The sequence below is a fragment of the Bufo gargarizans genome, chromosome 6 (genome assembly GCF_014858855.1).
Source record: "Bufo gargarizans isolate SCDJY-AF-19 chromosome 6, ASM1485885v1, whole genome shotgun sequence".
Taxonomy (NCBI): Eukaryota; Metazoa; Chordata; class Amphibia; order Anura; family Bufonidae; genus Bufo; species Bufo gargarizans.
Window position 1 is genome coordinate 220,189,242 of NC_058085.1, and position 21,902 is coordinate 220,211,143.

At 43.9% G+C, this 21,902-nt stretch overlaps 1 protein-coding gene across 5 annotated transcripts in view; it reads left to right on the forward strand.

The window, feature by feature from the left end:
- Positions 1-21,902, forward strand: part of LOC122940687 (catenin delta-1-like) — a 575,811-nt gene that overhangs the window by 160,852 nt on the left and 393,057 nt on the right. For all 5 annotated transcript variants that reach the window (XM_044297389.1, XM_044297388.1, XM_044297390.1 and 2 more), the window contains one exon: positions 7,653-7,875. In XM_044297389.1, the coding sequence (XP_044153324.1) occupies positions 7,653-7,875 (223 nt within the window). The remainder of the gene's footprint in view (positions 1-7,652; positions 7,876-21,902) is intronic.

A 21,902-nucleotide genomic window follows, 5' to 3' on the forward strand; every position in this document is an offset into this window, starting at 1 on the left:
GCTAAGCAATCCTTAGCCCGAAGGTATGTCCCCACCCAACAGGGTGGGGGGCCACCTCCTCTTCCAGGATGTCTGGCGGACCCACATCTCTGACGCTTGGGCATTCGAGATTGTATCTTTGGTATACCCGATCGAGTTTTCGTTTCTCCACCCCCAAACAGGTTTTTACAATCCCGTCCTCCACGGGACCCCGAGCGAGCGGCCGCCTTCTCCCAGGCCATTCAGTCCCTCCTGAACCGAGGAGTCATCTCTCCTGTTCCCCCAGCAGAGAGGTTCAAGGTTCTACTCTAACCTTTTTGTGGTCCCCAAAATTGAGGGCTCTTGGCACCCAATTCTGGACCTCAAACTGTTGAATAAGTTCCTTCGTCTCCAGCGGTTTCGGATGGAATCCCTTCATTCTGTAATTGCTTCTCTTGAATGGGGGAAATTTCTTTCGGCCGTAGATATCCAGGACTCATACCTGCACGTCCCCATCGCGCTGAGTTTGCAATTGGAGACTATCATTACCAGTTTGTCGCCCTCCCGTTCGGGCTGGCGACTGCGCCTCGGGTCTTCACAAAAATTCTGGACCCTCTTCTCGCCCTGCTCCGTTCCAGAGCCATCTTCCTTATGCCTTATCTGGACAACATCCTCATCAAGGCTCCCTATTTTGCTCAGGCGTCGAGCAATGTACAGATCACACTGGAAGCCCTTGCACGTTTCGAGTGGCTGGTCAATCAGCAGAAGTTATCTCTGACTCCCTCCAGACAACAGTTTTTTTTTTCTGGGTATGCTTCTGCACACGACTTCTCTCCCCAAATGAGGTTGTTCCTTTGTTGGTGGCGGTGGTCTGTTCCAGTTCTGGGAAGGTCTTTCTTTCCACTATCCTGGACAGTGATTACCACCGATGCCAGTCTTTAAGGTTGGGGAGGAGTGTTCCCTCCCAGGACAGTCCAAGGCACATGGTCTCTGTCGGAGTCCAAGCTTCCGATCAATGTCCTGGAGCTCAGGGCTCTTTTATCCCTCCGGCACTGGACCCCACTCCTGAAGGGTCGCCCCGTCAGAGTCCAGTTGGACAACGCCACAGCGGTGGCGTACATCAACCACTAGGGGGGCAACACGCAGTTTCGCGGTGATGCAGGAATCTGCCAAGTTCTTACGATGGGCGGAGGTCCACGTACCGGCAAATTTCAACAATCTATATCCTGGTGTGGAGAACTGTACTGCGGACTTCCTCAGCAGGACGACAATAGATCCGGGCGAGTGGTCCCTCCACCCGGAGGTATTCGAGGTGATCTGTCTACATTGGGGTCACCCCGACGTGGACTTGATGGCCTTGCGACTCAATCGGAAGCTTCCCACCTTTCTCTCCCGAGCAAGAGATCCAAAAACTTGCGGTGTGGATGCCCTGATCTCCCCTTGGCAGGGGTTCTTCCTCCTTTGTGTTTCCCTCCTTCCCCGTCCTACCCAGGGTTCTACAGAAAATCAGGATGGAGGGCATTGCGACGATCCTTGTTGCCCCGGATTGGCCCTGTCCGCGCGTCTTCCATATCAACAAGGAAATTGTCCTTCCCTCACTGTGTACCTCTCCTTCACACCCTAAGGAAAGGGAGTTACACCATTTGGATGTTGTCAGAGCTCTGAAGATCCATTTAGCACCCTCCGGTCCCTTACGCCGTACAGACTCCCTTTTTGTTATCCTGGAGGGTCCTCGCAAGGTATTGGCGGCCTCCAAGGTTGCAATCTCACGTTGGATTCGGGCTGCAATTGCGGAGGGATACCATGCCCGGGGCAGGGTTCCACACTTGGGTGTAACGGCTCACTCCACCAGAGTGGTGGGTGCATCTTGGGCTCAAAGGAATCGCGCTTCGGCTGCACAGTTGTGTAAGGTGGCTTACTTGGTCCTCCTTACAGACATTCACAAAATTTTGCCAGGTGCATACTTATGCATCGGCGGACACTGCCTTGGGCCACATGGTCTTGCATGCGGCAGTTTATTAGATGCCTGCAGGTACGCTTGTTCCATGGGTCTGTTGTTTTTTTCCCTCCCTGTGGACTGCTTGTGGACGTCCCATGGTTCCTGTGTCCCCCAATGAATATGGGTGAGAAAACAAGATTTTTATAAAACTTAACTGTAAAATCTTTCTCGCGCTTCATTTGGGGACAGAGCATCCACCCAATATTATTGTTCGACCACAGTTGTGGCAGTTGCTGCATAGAACCCCGTTGGGTCCTTGGCATGGTTGGTGTTCCATGTTTTTTTCGTTAGTTGGCTTACTTCTCCTACTGCTTGTACACAAACTGAAAGAGCTTCTGTCACCCCACTAAACCGGTTTTTATATTTTTTTTGTTTACTTATAATCCCTATACTGCGATTTATGCCTACATAATCTAATTAATCATTTTGGTCCACTAGATTGTGTTAAAAAATGTGCTTTTAAAATATGCAAATTTCCTTGCTTGCAGCAAGTAGGGCGGCTACTTGCTGGTAGCAGCCGCATCCTCCGATCCTAAAGACGCCCCCTCCGCATGTTGATTGACAGGGCCAGGGAACGGGATTGTCCTCTGCTGGCCCTGTCTGCTATCAAGATCTCGCGCCTGCACCGTAACTGTATTCAGTCGGCGCAGGCGCACTGAGAGGCGGCCGCTCCATCCTCAATGCGCCTGCACCGATGACGTCACATCTACACCAGGCGCATTGAGGATGGAGCGGCCGCCTCTCAGTGCGCCTGCGCCGATTGAAGACAGGTACGGCGCAGGCGCGAGATTTTGAATGCAAGCAGGGCCAGCAGAGAACGATCCCGTTCCCTGGCCCTGTCAATCAACATGAGGAGGGGGCGTCTTTAGAATCGGAGGATGCGGCTGCTACCAGCAAGTAGCCGCCCTACTTGCTGGTAGCAAGGTAATTTGCATATTTTAAAAGCAAGTTTTTTTTTAACACAGTCTACTGGACCAAAATGATTACATTATGTAGGCATAAATCGCAGTATAGGGATTATAAGTAAACAAAAAAACTAAACGGTTTAGTGGGGTGACGGAAGCCCTTGAAGCTCTCTCTCCAGGCTGGAGGGGGTTTAGCTGCCAGGGGAGGAGCTAACAGCTTTTACCTAGTGTCAACACCTCCTAGAGGACATGGATATATCCATGGTTCCTGTGTCCCACAATAAAGAGCGAGAAAAATTTTTTACTGGTAAGTTTTACAAAAATCTCGTTTTTTCCAACCGAAACCTGCCATTTATTCTGGAAAGTGGCTGTATCACCGCTGGATCCTATTATAGTCAATAGGGATCTGGCGGCGAACTGTGGAATTATGCAATGCTGGTTCTATTTTGGAACAGCCTGCCGGATACCGTCACCGGAGATATGAATGTATCCTTAAAGAGGACCTTTGACCACTCCTGACATGTCTGTTTAAATAGCTTAATGCATTCCCCATGTATTAACAATTCTGGAACATATATTTGTATGGTGCTAGGTTGTTCCATTCATTTTATTATTTCTACTTGAAGTTATGAATAAATTGCAATTAGCCTTCAGTAAGGGTACAGAGGGGTGGTAATAAGTTGGGTGTGTGTACCTGCACAGACTCACTATATCCAATGAGTGCTGCCATTTTCAGACTGTGCATGTTTACACCCCCATCTGGTTACCAACCTTCTGTACCCTTACTGAAGATTAATAGCAATTCATTTATAACTTCTAGTAGAAATAATAAAGGAATGGCACAACATGGAGACATAAGAGTTATTACATGGTGAATGCTTGAAGCTTAAAACAGGCATGATCAAGGTCCTCTTTAACTCTCTTTTGCTAATGGAGCGATATGCAAACATGGCACCCGCTCGCATGTGCAGCGGGCATCATGGCCGGCAGGTCTCTGCTGTTTCAAACAGCAGACACCCGGCGCTAATTGCCACAACTGGCAATAATTCTGATGGCAGTAATTAAAGCCTTTAGATGCTCGTACTTCCGGGCTTGTTACCGGCATCCGCATTGGCCATATTTGATTTAAATGCGCTCAGCCTTGCTGAAGAAATTGAGGGCATTTATGCTGCAATACTTATTTTGTTTTAAAGGGAACCTGTCACCGGGATTTTGTGTATAGAGCTGAGCACAAATTAACCTTTTGAGAAGTCCTGTCCCTGGGTGACAGGTTCCCTTTAAGAATAAGAAATGAGCAATAGTCCGTAACGGGAAAAAAGGGTCAAAATTTACTAATTTGCTATTTTTTCATTTCTTCTCTTGCCCAAATTTTTTTATAAAATGGTATTGATTAAAAACTACAGATTGTCCCTCAAAAAATAAGCCCTCACACAGCTCAGTAGATATAACTATAAAAAAAACGTTATACCACTTACCACTACATTGTATGCCATAATTATTGGTGGCATTAGAAGGTACAACTTGTCCCTCATACAGCTACGTTAACAGAAATATAAAAAGGTTATGGCTCAAGGAAGATACTGAAGCAAACTGAAAATGCAAAAACAAAAAAAAAAACTTTAAAAAAAAACCTGTATCCTAATGGATAAACTGTCTTAAATTTCACCTGATTTATTACGATGGCTGATGCTGAATGATTGTGGGTACGGTCCATATAAAGGTGTAGAATCTATTTAATAAATGTGCTGTAAGTAGTGTTTTTTAAGTTCGGGTTATCAAAGTATCCCGTTATGGATTCCGCTACCACGGACCATAATGGAATTTAGAATCCATAACGGGATACTTCGATAACCTGAACTCGAACTTTAGATGCCGAACTTAAAACACATGTTCGCTCAACACTAGCTGTAAGGCATGTTCTCCAGGTCCTGCTAGGTTGTCATAGGAATCTGTAGCCATGTTGACTGAATTACATCCCATAGGTACTGGAGGGTGCATGGAGGAGGATCCATAAAGCAAACACACTGACTGAGGTGATCCCACATATGCTTAATTGCATTCAAGTCTAGAGAATTAGGGGGCAGTATAGTACTTGGAAGTCTTTGTCATGCACTTCCAACCATTGTCAGACATTTCTAGTCATGTGAAATGTCTTATTATTTTGCTGGAAGATCCCATCCGCCCCATAGAAGACAGCATGTATGGGTGTATGTGATCTGCAGGGATAGACCCATACCCAAATTGGTTGATAGTGCCTTCCACATGGACCCACCTAATGCCACAGCATTTCCCAGACTATTAAGCTTCTAGCAATGGTTGCAGGGTGTCTTTCCTTTCAGGTTTCCCGCACAACATGCCAACGTCCATCTGTTCAATGAAGCAGAAAATGTGACTCGTCTGAGGAGGCAACCTTTTGCCAATGCTAGGAGGTCAATTCCAATACTATTGCGAAAATTGAAGCCTTTTCTGCCAATGCAACTTAGAAGAGGTGCAGTTACCACCCATCTGGTTCGGGGCCTATACGCAGTAGGGTTACCTGAACTGTTTTAGACCCATGTCTGGTAGCCCCCTGGTTCATTTTGGTGGTGAGCTGCTCCACTATATCCTGTCTTTGTTCACAAACAGTTTCAGAAATACTTCCAATAATCACTTTTTTCAACTCTTTTATAAATCGCCCCTTTTACCCATGACTTCAACGAAGAATATGTGTGCAGGCAACCTATAGCATACCTTATATACCTACCCAGCCAGCTCACAACACGTGGCCTTCATGAGCTACGTGCTACTGATGTTGAAAGTAGGAAATGGTTATGATAATGTGTCTCGACTGTGTGTCTATCCACACGTAAGAAGGCCAAATGCACTTTACAAGACTGGCCTGTGTTTACCTGTGCTCTGTCAACGCTCTGTTACGAATGACATCGGAGAGACTGACAATGCATTTGTCAAACTGATCGGGATCCTGATCCGTCTGACAAATGCCATTAGTTTGCATACGTTTTTTTGATCCGCCAGCAAGTTCCGTCCACAGAACTGCCTGACGGAATCCATTGCCACAAGTGTTGAAGTACCCTAAGCAAACAAAATGTATATATGACCACTATCTCTGTATATACACACTTACAAGTCTACAACGGATCGGCGGGGGTCCGACACCCGGGACTCCGCCGATCAGCTGGATAGATGGATAGATCATGAGCATCTGACCAGCGGGGGTCTGACACCAGGGACCCCCGTCAATCAGCTTTTTGAGAAGGGAGCGACTTTCCAGGAGCGCTGCAGCCTTCTCACTGTTTACCGCTGGCCCAGTGATGTCACGACTAGTATCAACTGGCCTGGGCGGGACTAGGCTCCATTCAAGTGAACGGAACTTGGCCGCGCCCAGGCCATACTAGTCGTGACGTCACTGGGCCAGCGGTAAACAGTGAGAAGGCCGCAGCTCTCCTGGAACGCCGCTGCCTTCTCAAACAGCTGATCGGCGGGGGTCAGATGCTGCTGATCTATCCAGAGGATAGATCATCAGTTAAAACAAACTGTAGAATTTTTTTATTTACTGTGCACAAGAAGAGGATCTGTCCAGGAGCAGCACAGGCAGCGGTGAAATGGGTGAATCCTGTCACTGCTTTCATTTTGCACCCTATGGACACAAGAGACAAGTAATGAGGTTTGTGCAGCCCACAAATGGGGACCAGAAAGCTTTCTACAGATCAGCAGGGATAAGCGGTGTGTCACACAAGAAACAATGTTACAACATATCTGTCATTATAATGCAAAATTCAGAAGCACACTGATGACTGACCTTTTAATAACTCAAGATTTATTTCTCGTTTATATAGTCAACATATTCTGTAGCACTTTACAAAACCTATGGGAGGAATTTATCATGAGTGGACTATTTGAACTCCATTTTGCTTGAGTTTGTGTTGGAGTACTTTATGCCACATTTATCAAATGTCTCATGTTTGGTAAATGTGTCTTATCCTTTAAACCTAAAGCACTGCTGTCTAGAAAAGCTATTCCACCCTCCTACTGAAGTGAGAATGCCACTTTTTTAAAAAAAAGTATCAGTGATAAATCTGCAGTAAAAGTCATAAACATAGCTATCCAAACCCACTTTCCCACCAACATTTCAAAACTAGAATGAGTAGTGTAAAAATGCAATCAGTTGCAAGGTCTCAAATGCCTTAGTCTACTTTCACACTCGTGTTTTGGCTTTCCGTTTGAGATCCGTTCAGGGCTCTCACAAGCGGTCCAAAACGGATCGGTTTGCATTCTAATGCGTTCTGAATGGAAAAGGATCTGCTCAGAAGGCATCAGTTTGCATCAGTTCAGTCTCCATTCCGCTTTGGAGACGGACACCAAAACGCTGCTTGCCAAACGTATCAGTCCTGGCACACAATGTAAGTCAATTGTGGCGGATCCGTCCTTCATTGACTTTCAATGGTGTTCAAGACGGATCCCTCTTGGCTATGTTAAAGATAATACAAAAAGATCCGTTCTGAACGGATGCAGGCGGTTGTATTGTCTGAACAGATCCGTCCATGACTGATCCACACAAAACGCGAGTGTGAAAGTAGCCTTATTTTGTCACTTTTGCAAACCAGATTTCTGGAGTGAAGGCATGATAAATCAGGGCCATAGAGTCCATGCAGATGTTTCCTTTGGTCAGATTTGAACCAAGAATATTTGGTTTTAACTATTAATTTCCAGTGAGGCTAATTTTAAGACGTTATGAATAAATAAAAATGTGTTTGTTTTCAAGTTATGAAATTCATTTGTTTTCTCTCTAGGTATGTCGTTTACGTGGAATACCACCACTAATAAGTCTTCTGGAAGATCCACGGGCTCCTGTAAGGCTTGCGGCCTGTGGTGCACTGAAAAATCTTTCTTATGGCCCTGCAAAGGAGAACAAATTGGCAGTTAAAAACTGTGATGGGGTGCCAGCTCTAGCAAGACAATTGCGCAGACGAGGAGAGGGCCAAGAAGGAAGAGAGATGGCAGAGTGTGTAACTGGTAAGTTCTACCATGTATTTTGCGGTTTCATTCAGGGCTGTAGAATTGTAGTTGATAGAATTGTAGTTGATAGAATTGTAGTTGATAGAATTGTACAAGCTCCAACTTCAGCTTACAAAGGAATATAATTTATTATATATTAATACAGTTTCTTCATTATTTTTTTTTCGTAGGAATTTAAGAAGGTTTAGAAATTCATATAAATATGTTTTCCGCAAAAGGAAAGACCGGCACATGTTCAGTGACGCGCGTTTCGGCTCTGCTGCGAGCTTTTCTCAAACCAATGGCATACAACAAAAGCAAGCAGTATACATGATTTAAATAGACCGCCACAGCGGAAGTGACATCAAGTAGTCATGGTGATTTAGACAAACAAATGGAATGAAAAGAAAAAAAAAAGGCAGAAAGGGGAGGGGAAAAAGGAAAGAAAAAAGAACAAGGTAACAATTTGGACAATCAGATACACGTGAGAAGCGGCCCAACTGCAACAGCATCAATGAAAATAGTGACAATTGTAGATTCCTATAGGATTCTCTAGATAATCATAGTAGCTTGCAGTTCAGATGATGCGGTTGGGGAGTTCCTCACGTTTTCTGTAAAAATACAAGGAGACAAAATATAAACTTAATATGCACTTAAAAAGAACAGAAAATTACAGGAAGCTATGGAGATCATACTCCCGGTTTAACCTCATGGGTTCTAGTGTCTGAAGTGTATGAATCCAGTAGGATTCACGCTTCTTTAACATTTTCAACAGATTGCCACCTCTTCGAGGTTGTTGTACCTGCTCAATAATTTGAAAGCGCAATTGCGCAATATTGTGCTTACAACGATCAAAGTGGTAGGGGACCGGTAAAAGTAAATTATTTTTTCTTATGGTGGACTTGTGCTTAGAGAAGCGATCCTTCATCCGCATAGACGTTTCACCTATATATAACAATCCACAAGGGCATTTGAGTAAATATATGATGAAACTGCTGTTACATGTGAAGAGGCCTCGAACTGGAAAGCGCTTGCCTGTGTGGGGATGTGTGAAGTATTCCCCTTTAATTACACTTCAACAGTGTATACACCCTAGGCAAGGGAATGTGCCCTTTCTAGGATTAGATAAAGTCTTCTGGCGCTTCTCAGTTTGAGCACTGCCCACATCTGCCCTCACTACCATGTCGCGAATGTTTTTATTACGTTTGTAACACAACAAAGGAGGACTTTTAAATTCCTCAATAGAGGGATAAGCTCTGGACAAAATATTCCAATGTTTAGAGAAAATAAAACGACACTTGTTAACCCATGGATGGAATTTGGTAACGAATGGTATATGTGACCCCCTGGACTCCTGTTTAGGGGTCAAGGAGGTAACCTTACCCCTCTCTCTATCCAGCAGTGCGGTGGGATACCCTCTATTCTCAAATCTCATAGACATTTCATCAAGACGTTTTTCTTTCACCTCAGTATTGGAAACAATCCTACGTACCCTCTGAAACTGGGAGTGGGGTAATGCTTTTTTGACTGTAGGGGGATGATAGCTAGAGAAATGGAGAAGGGAATTTCTATCCGTATTTTTAATGTACAGATCAGTCACAATTGACCCATTTTCACCCTTGATGACCAGGGTGTCCAAAAAATTAATTTCATGGTCATTATAATGCAGGGTAAACTGCAGCTCGGGCCAGATCGAATTTAGAATGCCGCCCCGCCATACGCAAAACACGTCATCGACGAATCTTCGCCAAAAAATACAATGGATTTTAAACAGATCATTGCTGTAAATATGTTTATCTTCAAACTATGACATGTATGAATTTGCATATGGCGGTGCGGCATTCGAGCCCATCGCGGTCCCACAGCACTGCTGGTAGTAGGTATCCTGAAATAAAAAATAGTTTTCAGTTAGAATAATTTCAAGTAACTTCAAAAAAAATAATCTAGCGCCTTCACTGTGAGAGAAGGATAGAAGCCACTCAGCAGCCCGTATACCCTTCCAGTGGACAATAGAAGTGTACAGAGAACAAACATCAAAAGTTACTAACAAATCATTATCCTGTAACACCAGGGTCCCAACCTCACGCAAAAATTGATTCGTATCAAGCAGGAAAGACGGCATATTTTTAGTCAGGTGTGTCATAACCTTTTCAAGTAGAATGGCTGGTGGAGACAGAATGGAGTCAGTCAAGGCCACAATAGGGCGACCCGGTGGCTGAGTCAAAGATTTGTGCACTTTGGGCAGTGTATAAAACACCGGTGTTACAGGATGATGATTAATCAGATATTCCCCCAATTTGGGATCAATAATCTGCTATGAAGTAAATGTATCAACCAAAGTACACAATTTCCTTTTAATAGTATATACCGGATCGCCATCCAATGGACGATATACATCAGTATTGGCCAACTGACCCAGAATCTCATTGACATAATATTCCTTGTCCATCAAGACAAGAGCACCCCCCTTGTCTGCAGGCTTGAAAATCAGTCTACCGTCCTCCAATAGGTTTGTGGGCAGTGCTCAAACTGAGAAGCGCCAGAAGACTTTATCTACTCCTAGAAAGGGCACATTCCCTTGCCTAGGGTGTATACACTGTTGAAGTGTAATTAAAGGGGAATACTTCACACATCCCCACACAGGCAAGCGCTTTCCAGTTCGAGGCCTCTTCACATGTAACAGCAGTTTCATCATATATTTACTCAAATGCCCTTGTGGATTGTTATATATAGGTGAAACATCTATGCGGATGAAGGATCGCTTCTCTAAGCACAAGACCACCATAAGAAAAAATAATTTACTTTTACCGGTCCCCTACCACTTTGATCGCTGTAAGCACAATATTGCGCAATTGTGCTTTCAAATTATTGAGCAGGTACAACAACCTCGAAGAGGTGGCAATCGGTTGAAAATGTTAAAGAAGCGTGAATCCTACTGGATTCATACACTCCAGACACTAGAACCCATGGGGTTAAACCGGGAGTATGATCTCCATAGCTTCCTGTAATTTTCTGTTCTTTTTAAGTGCATATTAAGTTTATATTTTGTCTCCTTGTATTTTTACTGAAAAAGTGAGGAACTCCCCAACCGCATCATCTGAACTGCAAGCTACTATGATTATCTAGAGAATCCTATAGGAATCTACAATTGTCACTATTTTCATTGATGCTGTTGCAGTTGGGCCGCTTCTCACGTGTATCTGATTGTCCAAATTGTTACCTTGTTCTTCTTTTTTTCTTTTTCCTTTTTCCCCTCCCCTTTCTGCCTTTTTTTTTTCTTTTCATTCCATTTGTTTGTCTAAATCACCATGACTACTTGATGTCACTTCCGCTGTGGCGGTCTATTTAAATCATGTATACTGCTTGCTTTTGTTGTATGCCATTGGTTTGAGAAAGGCTCGCAGCAGAGCCGAAACGCGCGTCACTGAACATTTGATATGTGGCGAATAAAGAGCGAAAATTTTCTGAAGAAAAAGTGAGTGCCGGTCTTTCCTTTTGCTTGTACCTGGACTTTGGCCCTGGACTCGTGCACCACGCCTTCAAACGGAGTGCCGGCTGATCCTCGTTGAAACATAAATATGTTTTCCATCAAGCTAAAGCACCTAATAATTAAAAACTGTGATAACTAGGATATATTGAAATGGTAGTAGAAAATCACTTTGTTCTCTTCTGTCCTGTAGACTAAAGCTGGACATTCACATGAGATGGCTGTTGGTTAAGTGAGAATTCGGTTGGCAGCTACCGGTATCTCTCTTGATCCCTCCTATGCATATCCTTGCTCGACTGAGCATGCATGTGTAATGAATGTGAGAGGAGAGAAAGACATTGTCAGACTTCTCTGGCAGGGACTTCTGACTGATTGCAAAAGGTATTATGCTGTGCTCAAGGGAGCGTAGGCAACAGGGATATATATATGTAACTCAAATTTACGGTACATGTACGGCAGAGGTCTGTTTTTTAAGGATGCACCCTGAGCTTAGTGAGTGCCTGCTGTTTTATACAGCAGACACCCTCTGCTTATGTCCGCAATCGGCCGTAATGTCAGATGTGGACGTTAAACCCCTCAGATGCCATGGTCAAATGTGACCACCGTATCTGAGAAGCTGGAAACCCTGCTTGGGCAGGAACTCTTCCCCTCTGGCTGAGATTGGGAAAGGCGTTTCTTGAAAGTAATGAGCCTGAGCCTGTAGTAAGCTTCCAGGCTCTTTACTTGTATATTACAATTAGTGGCAGCACTGAATTGTAATTTTCTGTAGGCATTTCTGTATGGAAATAACCTTTAAAAAACTTAGTTGCGGACCCCTTTGGCGCTGCCTAGACCATGATTGAATGAACTTCCAAATTTTAAAGTTCATTCAATCAAGGTCTAGGCAGCGCCAAAGGGGACCACATCTACGTTTTTAAAGGTTGTTTCTCCATCTGCCACCTGCCCTGAACACGCGCAGATGACCGCGGCCTCAGCCCTAGACGACCACAAACCGCATGCTGGTCAGGACACCAAATAACCAGCAAAGCGATCTACAGTTGTTGTGACTCTTCGCAACAACATCTGGTAAGCAGACTCGTAAGTTCTTTGACACAATAAGGAAGCGTTTAATGCACATGTGGTGCTCTACTCTCCCAATTCTATCTGTACATATTTCTGTATAGAATGATGGAGAAAATTAAATTACCTTGTACAAATTATAATCTGATTATTGCATGTTGTTGTCCACTTGGAGACCTAAAAAAGTAAAAGAAAAAAAAAAAAAGTTTTACAAAAAATTAGAATTACCTCCCTTTCCCCAAAATCAAAATACTTAATAAAAAAAATAAAAAAATAAACATGGTCATCGCCGTGTGCTAAAATACCTGTACTATCGAAATATTTAAAAAAAACTTGTCCCATACTAAGGCTACATACGACTCATGTTGTGTTTTGCGGTCCGCAAAACATGGATGGCGTCCGTGTGCGTTACCCAATTTGCTGCACAGGCAGCCATTGATATGCAGTTATGTAACTCCAAAAAAAATACGTTCAAGATTCTGACAGCACCAATAAATATCCGATCAAAACTTACATTAATTGTAACACATCATTGAATGCAAAGATTGCGAGTTAATATATGTAGGATGCTCAACCAGAAAATTCAAAGTAAGGTTATTGGAACATATCAACTACATAATAAATCCTGCATATGTAAACATCTCGTGCAGCAAAACACTTTATCACGGCTCATAATAGAAGCTTGTCATCAGTTACAGCTCTATGCCATAGAATGAGTGTTTTTGCCCACAAGAGGTGGAGACTTAAAAAAAAAAAACTTGTAAACCAAAGAGAAGCCTTCTGGAAGTCCTGTAGGATTAAACTTGAGAAAAGAACTTGTGTATATTTATTAACAGCCATTAATAACTACACCATGTAACAACACTAAAAATAGAGGAGTGTTCAGATGGAGCATTTTTTCTGCTGCTCATTTGTAACCATGTTTATTTATTTACTTTATATACTTATTATCAATGTTCTGCTACTGCAAATTTTTTTGCTGGATCTAATGTCACAAAATGTCTGTTTATAGTGGCTCATGTCAGATTTTAAACTTGTTTTGTGCATTTAAATTTCTGTCAGCACTTTGATTGCAACACCTGGGATGGTTTGCACCGCCCAGCTGGTTTAAGGGGGGAGGGATTTTTTATGTTCACTCCTATATATATGCTTCCTCAGAAATTTATTATGAAGGTCATGATTAAGAACCACATGGTTCGAAACGCGTAGACCGTATTGGGGCTTGTACTCTGAGGATTTTACCGCTGTACACTTGGTTTGTGGAATAAACATCGTTAAGCACGAAAAAACTGAGGTGCTGGATATCTTCTTTTCAAGTATACGAATCTGGGTCTCTTCCCATCCGTGCACACTCCAAACTGCTAATGCAGGTGAGCTGGACTTTTACTATTGCTAGCCATTGATATACCATATTTTTGGCCCTATAAGATGCACCTAGGTTTTTGAGGAGGAAAATAAGAACAAAAATATTTTGAACCAAAGGTGTGCTTTTGGTGGGCTTTGAACTAATGGAAGCCTGTGACACTTTTATGGGGGCGTCTGTGGATGGCATTGTTATGGGGGCATCTGTCAGCCACTGTGAATGAACCCAAATACAGGGGGTGGGGGCTGGCATCTACACTAGTTTTTAAATGGCAGCGGGGCCCAGTGCAGTCATTGTATTCCATTGTACCGGGCCCCGCTTGCTGTACTAATGGTATTAACTGTAACTGCAGGCATGCAATGGTTAACTATAGATATGTTCGATCCAGCGCTGAGCAGCCTGTACTTATGATCATAGGAGACCGGGCGGGCACTGGCAGCGTAACTTCCTACTTCACGTGCCTGCGCCGCCTGAGTCATTCATAAAGTGGGGGGAGCAGGCACGTGACGTAGGAAGTTGCGCTGCCAGTGCCCGCCCTGCCTCCAGCCTGCTACGATCGTAAGTACAGGCTGCTCAGCGCTGGATCTTACATATCTATAGTGAAGGATTGCATGCCTGCAGTTACAGTAGATAGCATTAGTACAGTGAGCGGGGCCCGGTGCAATAGAATACAGTGACTGCACCGGGCCCCGTTGCCATTATAAAACTAAAGGCCAGCCCCTCCTCCCCCCTCGCTGTTACACACGCTGGCTGCGCTGTGCAGCTTGCGGTTTATCAGTGTAAAAATGGCAGCCTTCACTCCATAAGACGCACTGACATTTTCCTTCCTTTTGGGGGGGGGGGGGGGGAGTGCGTCTTAGAGGGCGAAAAATATGGTAACTGCCTATTCTTGTCCGCAAAACAGACAAGAATAGGACAGGTTTATATATTTTTTGCGTGGCCACGGAACAGAGCAACGGATGCGGACAGCACACGGAGTGCTGCCTGCATCTTTTGCGGCGCTATTGAAGTGACTGGGTCCGCATCCAAGCCGCAAAAACTGCGGCTTGAATGCGGACCAAAACAACGGCCGTGTGCATGAGGCCTAAGAATGACTGACATGACGAGGGAGGAAAAAAGTAAAAATGTCTGATTCGCAGATTTCATTACTTTATCTCCAGCATTCACACCTCTCCATAACTATATATAAAAAAAACAGTATTAAAACACAAGAAAAACTATACATTCAGTCATGGCCGTAAATGTTGGCACCCCTGAAATTTTTCAAGAAAATTAAGTATTTCTCACAGAAAAGTATTGCAGTAACACATGTTTTGCTATACACATGTTTATTCCCTTTGTGTGTATTGGAACAAAACCAAAAAGGAGGAAAAAAAGCAAATGAAACATAATGTCACACCAAACTTCAAAACTGTGCTGGACAAAATTATTGTTAGCCTTTCAAAATTGTGGCTGAATAAGATTGCTTCAAACATGTGATGCTCCTTTAAACTCACCTGGGGCAAGTAACAGGTGTGGGCAATATAAAAATCGCACATGAAAGCAGATAAAAAGGAGAGAAGTTCACTTAGTCTTTGTATTGTATGTCTGTGTGCGCCACACTAAGCATGGACAACAGAAAGAGGCGAAGAGAACTGTCTGAGGACTTGAGAACCAAAATTGTGGAAAATTATCAACAATCTCGAGGTTACAAGTCCATCTCCAGAGATCTTGAGATCGAGATGTTCCTTTGGTCACAGTGCGCAACATTATCAAAAAGTTTGCAACCCATGGCACTGTAGCTAATCTCCCTGCGCGTGGACGGAAGAGAAAAATTGATGAAAGGTGTCAATGCAGGGTAAACAAGTTCCAAAGATATTCAAGCTGCCCTGCAGGCTCGTGGAGCATCAGTGTCGGTGCAAACTATCCGTCGACATTTAAATGAGGGACAGCCATACTGGACTTAGTATTAACCAATAGGCCTGACAGAACAACAGACGTGCAGGTTGGGGGACACCTGGGAAATAGTGACCACAAAGTAATAACCTTCCAATTATCATTCAAGAGAGCGTTTCTACAGGGAGGAACAAAATACTAAACTTCAAAAAAGCTAAATTTAGCCAACTAAGAGAGGCCATGGGCCTAACTAAATGGGATAAAGTCCTCACAAATAAAAATACAGCCACAAAATGGGATATCTTTAAAAGCATCCTAAAATCTCATTGTGAGAGGTACATACCGTATAGGAATAAAAGGTTAAGGAACAAAAAGAAACCAATGTGGATAAACAGAACTGTAAAATAAGCAATAAATGACAAAAAGAAAGCATATAAAACACTAAAACAGGAAGGTAGCACGGAAGTACTGAAAAACTATAAGGAAAAAAATAGAACATGTAAGAAACAAATAAAATCGGCCAAACTAGAGACCGAGAGATTAATTGCCAAAGAGAGTAAAACTAACCCTAAAATGTTCTTTTTTTTTTTTTTTTTTTTTTTTTTTTTTTAATGTCTTTATTATTTTTTTTCCCCAAATATGAACAATGTAAAACAGATATCTGGTCACAAGAGATGAACACATATGGCAAGTACATTTAAAACAGTGTATCACTTCCATACCAGAGAGCATACATATATAGAAACACATCTATAATCAGGATAGCTCAACTTTAGTATCAATTCTCTGGCATACATAATATCAAAACCCAGGAGCCCATCCCCCCCCCTCATCATCCCCCCACCCATCCCACCTGGCTTGGTGCGGCCGCCACGAGGGGCGACGGGGTCCCCCTACTCCTTTCTTGGGTATTTCTCCAAGTGTTTTATCGACTCCTCTTAGTGTGGACTGTGCTGGTAGTGTTTATTATTTAAGGATGCATAGTAGTTTATTAGGTTATAATTAGGCCGTAGCCACGGCCGGTAGGTGGTCATCAGTTCCAATCAGGATATTTCCTCTCGCTATTTCCCCTCTCTATACGCCCATTCATATGGCATAGCTCACCCCGCGTCGTTTCATGCCCTCAAAGTGTGTTATTCTCGTCATTAAACTTTGCCATTCATTTATTGTTGGTGATCTATCTTTCACCCGCTGTCTCAGGATTATCACCTTAGCCAATAGAAATCCCTTCAGCCAGTACGCCTGTTCATTTTTGGTGGTTCTATTTTTATACTCGGGGGGGGGGGGGGGGGGGGGGGAGAAGAGTCCAAGCACAGCTACTTGGATAGTAAAGGGGGGGCTATTCCAACTGTTTACCGCCATTGTCTGAAATATGCTGCCCCAGAAAGTCCTAATGGCAGGGCAATCCCACAACATGTGTACAAACCCTGCGGCTACGAGAGAGCATTTCAGACAACTAAATTCCTGACCATTATTACTATACATTTTGGATAAGAGGCTCGGGGTAACATATAGGCGATGTATTATTTTAAATTGTATCAATCGGTGTTGTCGTGAAAGGGAAGCCTTCTTGATGTTTTGATATATTTCCCGCCATTGTGAAGGATTACATTCCCCAATATCCGTCTTCCATTTATCTACACTTTTTAAATTTAGTGATAGTGCTTAGTTCCTCAATGAATCTCCTATATATTAGTGAAATCTTAACTTTATTCCCTACTATGTTATAGCAAAATAATAAAAACCCCTGAGTGACTCTTGTCAAAAGTGTTTTTTTAAGCGTGCATGCTAATAGCGCAGCCCCAATGGCGCAGCCCCAATGGGGCAGGAATAATCTGCGCGCTGAAGCAGCCCGGTTTCCAGTATACTAAAAATATTATTTACCTGCTGTTGGCGTTGACCTAGAATATGGGATAGTAGTGCTCCGTCCCCAGTGTTAACGCACCATTGTAGTTGTGCACACAGATAATAGATTTGGAAATGGGGCAGGCCTAGGCCTCCATTACTTGCCACCATTCGCAAATATTGTAATTTGATGCGGACCCTTTTTCTGCCCCATATCAGGTCATTTATCAAACGGTCAATCAAATTGAAAACACTATCCTCAATCCAAGCTGGACAAGAGCTAACCGTGTACAGTATCCAAGGCAGCAGAACCATTTTAATCAGCGCAATCCTGGTAATCTGCGAGAGCGGAAGTTTCTGCCAAACCCTTATTTTTTCTTTTATCTTCCCGACTAAAGGGGTAATGTTTAGCTTATTATAATCCCTAATGGTATTGCTAATTTTTATCCCAAGATAGTCTAAATGATCTGTGGGGGCAATGGTTCTGATCCTGAAGTCGTTCAGGGGAGGCATCCGGTTCAGGGGGAAGAGTACAGACTTTGCCCAGTTTATCTCATATCCGGCAATTCTGCCGAATTCCTCTGTTATCCGCATAACATCAGGGACGCTTCTCCATCCATCGTTCAGGTAGAGTAAGACGTCATCTGCGTATAGACAGATCTTATCATCCGTCCCTCTCCCCCCGAAACCCACTATACCGGGTTCAGCCCGTATCCTGCAGGCGAGGGGTTCCATAAAAATTGAAAAGAGGAGTGGAGAGAGGGGACATCCCTGGCGTGTCCCCCGCTTTAGGGAAACGGCAGGGGTGAGCACCCCGTTAACCTTAATTCTGGCTGTTGCTTCACTATATAGCAATTTGACCCATCCGATGAATTCCTGGCCCAGATTCATCCTATGCATAACACGCCAGAGGAAGGACCACTCCACCCGATCGAACGCCTTAGCGGCGTCCAATGACAGGATGGAGCGGTCCTCCCCCCCTCCAATCTGAATATTAAGTATGGTCCGGCGTATGTTGGTCTGTATCTGTCGCCCGGGGGTAAACCCTGTCTGGTCTACATGGACCAGGCGGGTTATTACTTTTTTTAACCTGTTGGAGAGAACTTTTGCAACTATTTTATAGTCCGCATTAAGCAGCGATATAGGGCGATAATCCTCAACTTTATTGCCCATTTTCCCTTTCTTAAGGATCAGTGTGACCGTTGCTTCAGTCAACGACGGGGGCAGCTTTCCACATTTGCTAGACTCATTTAGGACCTGCAACAGTCCGGGCAGGAGCACCTCCGCATGGCACTTGTATATGCCAAATGGGAGCCCATCCGATCCGGGCACCGAGGAACCCCGGGTCTCATGCAAGGCCGCCTGTAGCTCCTCTAAAGAAATGGGGGCGCTCAAGGGGGCTGAATCCGAGTCCGACAGCACCGGGATCCTAACCTGTTCTAGATAGTCGTCTATTTTGGTCGCTGTATCTACCGCACCGGATCGATATAAATTATCAAAGTACTTAAAAAACTCTCCCTCCATCTCCACTCCTCCTTCCAATCTACGCCCATCACCCGTCAGTATTTGTCTAATTCTTTGGGGGGGGTTTTTGATTCGCTATAATAGAAACCAATAGCTTACTCGGGGTGCCTCCCTCACAGAAATCTTTATAGCCCCTAAAAAATAGTTGATTCTGCACTTTTTTCCTCATAAAGGTAGTATAGTAATCTTTAGTGGATTTTAACTTGGTGCGCATATTCACATCATTCCGTACTCTGATACAACCCTCCAGATATGCAATGTTTGCCTCCAACTTTTTTTGCTCAGCAAAAAATTCATTTTTTTTCTTTTTTATTCTGGAGAAGTAGAGCCCGCGCATAAATGCCTTCATGGCATCCCAAACAAAGTGGACATGTGCTGTGCCATTATTCTCTTGCCAAAATTGCAAAAGTTCTTTGTCTATCCCTGCAGAGTCATTTAGTATAGTTAGCCAATGTTCATTCAATCTGAACGATCTGCTAATCCCAGCTTGTTGTCCGATCTTCATCACCAGTAGAATCGGTGAGTGGTCGGATATGCCATGGATCTCATATGTCATTTTTAAGATGGAGTCAAGCATCTGCTCATTAGCCAAGGCCATATCAATCCTGGACATAGCACTATACGCTTTACTAAAGCAAGAGAACACCTGTTTGTTGCCATAGAGCCATCGCCAAACATCTGTTAATCCTATCTCCTCACAGAACCCTCGAAGTAGGGCGTGTTTTCCCTGCGCACCTTTCCGAGCAACTGAAATTCTATCCAGCGCCGGATCAAGCACGCAGTTAAAATCCCCACATATTAATATCTGCGATCGCTCTATATTATGCATAAAAAGCGCCAGCTGCTTTAGGACTGTCATTGTAAACGGTGGCGGGATATACAGGAAAGCAAGGACGCACTTTCTGCCATTCCATTGAGCATAGTGGAAGATGTATCTCCCATCTCTATCAATCAACTGGTCCAGCAGGATAAAGTCAATGCTTTGATGTACATACACACTGATCCCTCGGGAGTATGTCGAGAAGCCGGAGTGGAACTGATGCCCCGCCCATCTCTTTATTAGGTATTCAGGGATATTAGGTGTAGCGTGCGTTTCTAATAGGGCAACTATTGCAGGGAGGTGTCGAATAATCAGATCAAAAACCACTACCCGTTTCGTTCTATCAGCCAGTCCACGCACATTCCATATCATGACTCTATTATTGGTCATATTATGAGTTATAGAGGAGGCGTCCGTCGCCCCCCAAAGGCAACCGCAACCGGATCCTAGCGTTTCAATCAACCATTTTTGCATAAACGCCGCGGGGTTCCCCCCCTCTACCCCCTCTGGGAGGCCCACTATTCTGAGATTGTTACGGCGTGCTCTATCCTCCATATCGGTTAGTCTTGCATTAATCCGTTTGTTTTCTTTGTCCAAGTCTTCTATTTTTTTTTTATATCTGTCGCTGTTCTATTTGAACCTTGGATAACCCAGTGTCTACAAGTGAGATGTCGGCCCTAATTTTATTCATATCTTCTCTGATGAGAGTAAGCTCAGTCTGCAGTGTCTGTACGGTGGTGGAGACATCTAAAACTGATTGATTGGTGATCTGCACAACCGATAATATATCCGCTAATTTGTTCTCAATGATGTCAAATCTCATACATTGTTCAGTCTGTACTGGTGGGTCTGTCTGTATTTCCACCAGTTCGGGTATTTCCCCCCCCCCCCCGCGATTTCAGATATTTATCCATTCTCGCCTGTGGACTATTGCCATCACCCGCCCTAGGGGATCCCATGCCCCCGGATCTCCTGTTGTATTTAGGAGGCATATTTCAAATCTTTCAAACGGGGATACACCGTATAAAGCAGGTAGGGGAGAGAAAAAAAAGAGAGAGAAAAAAAAAAGGGTAGACTGTTCCGGAGGCAAATGCTCTCGCAGTGCCGCCCCCAGTCGCAAGTATCCTAACACTGTTTCAGAATCTGGTTTTTGTAATTGTATCTAACCAGTAGCGAAGTGAAGTTTATGTGTATACCTGGCATTAATTTGTCCAAGCCCATCTAGGGGGGGTATGGCTATATAAACATATACATATATAATAGCGACAACAGTTATTTACATAGCATATAAATCGATGAGTATCAGAGGCTTGACCAGCAACAACATGTGAGAACGAATGTCAACGGATTAATGGCACCTATTCAAATCAGTGGTGCGAGCGGAGTCAGTAATAAAAAATAGGGGTCGCAGTCACCATCACCGCTCACCACATATACCCTGGTTAGACCTAGTAACAATTAGGGCCCCAGATTGACGTCAGCAAATAGTTTCCTTCCCGTAGATTCCGGAGTAGTGGGAGGTAGCCCCTCATACAGATTGCCGTGGAGGTAGTCCAATCAATCCAGTCAATCTCAGCGCGATAACATAGAAGTAGCCTCTATTAACTTATTATAGAGAGGAATATCAGACAATAGATCACCATAATCCCTTGTATATTCCCTGTGGTTTCACTCTTCTACGGCCGCATAATCGATGTGAATTCACCATAGGGGAATATATAAATGCTACAGCCGTTAAGGGATTAAATTAACATCGAATAAGATCGTGGCAAACTGCCACATGAAGGCAGACCGCGCAATTGGATCGCACCCCTGTATCAAGATAATGTCAAGATTCCAGCCCCCCGTCACCAACCATAAACTTCACAGGGGGTTGTCGCGGGGTCATCTCGTATTGCCATTTCAACAATATGTGCCGGAGTCCTGCTCCTAGCTGGCCAGATAGCCAGTGATCAACAAATAGACCGAGGTTGGACCAAGCAGGCAACAGCCATCCATACACACAGGGTTAGAGTATGAGACGTTGATTAGTAGGGAGGGATGACGATGGGTAACTTGACACAGAAGCGATC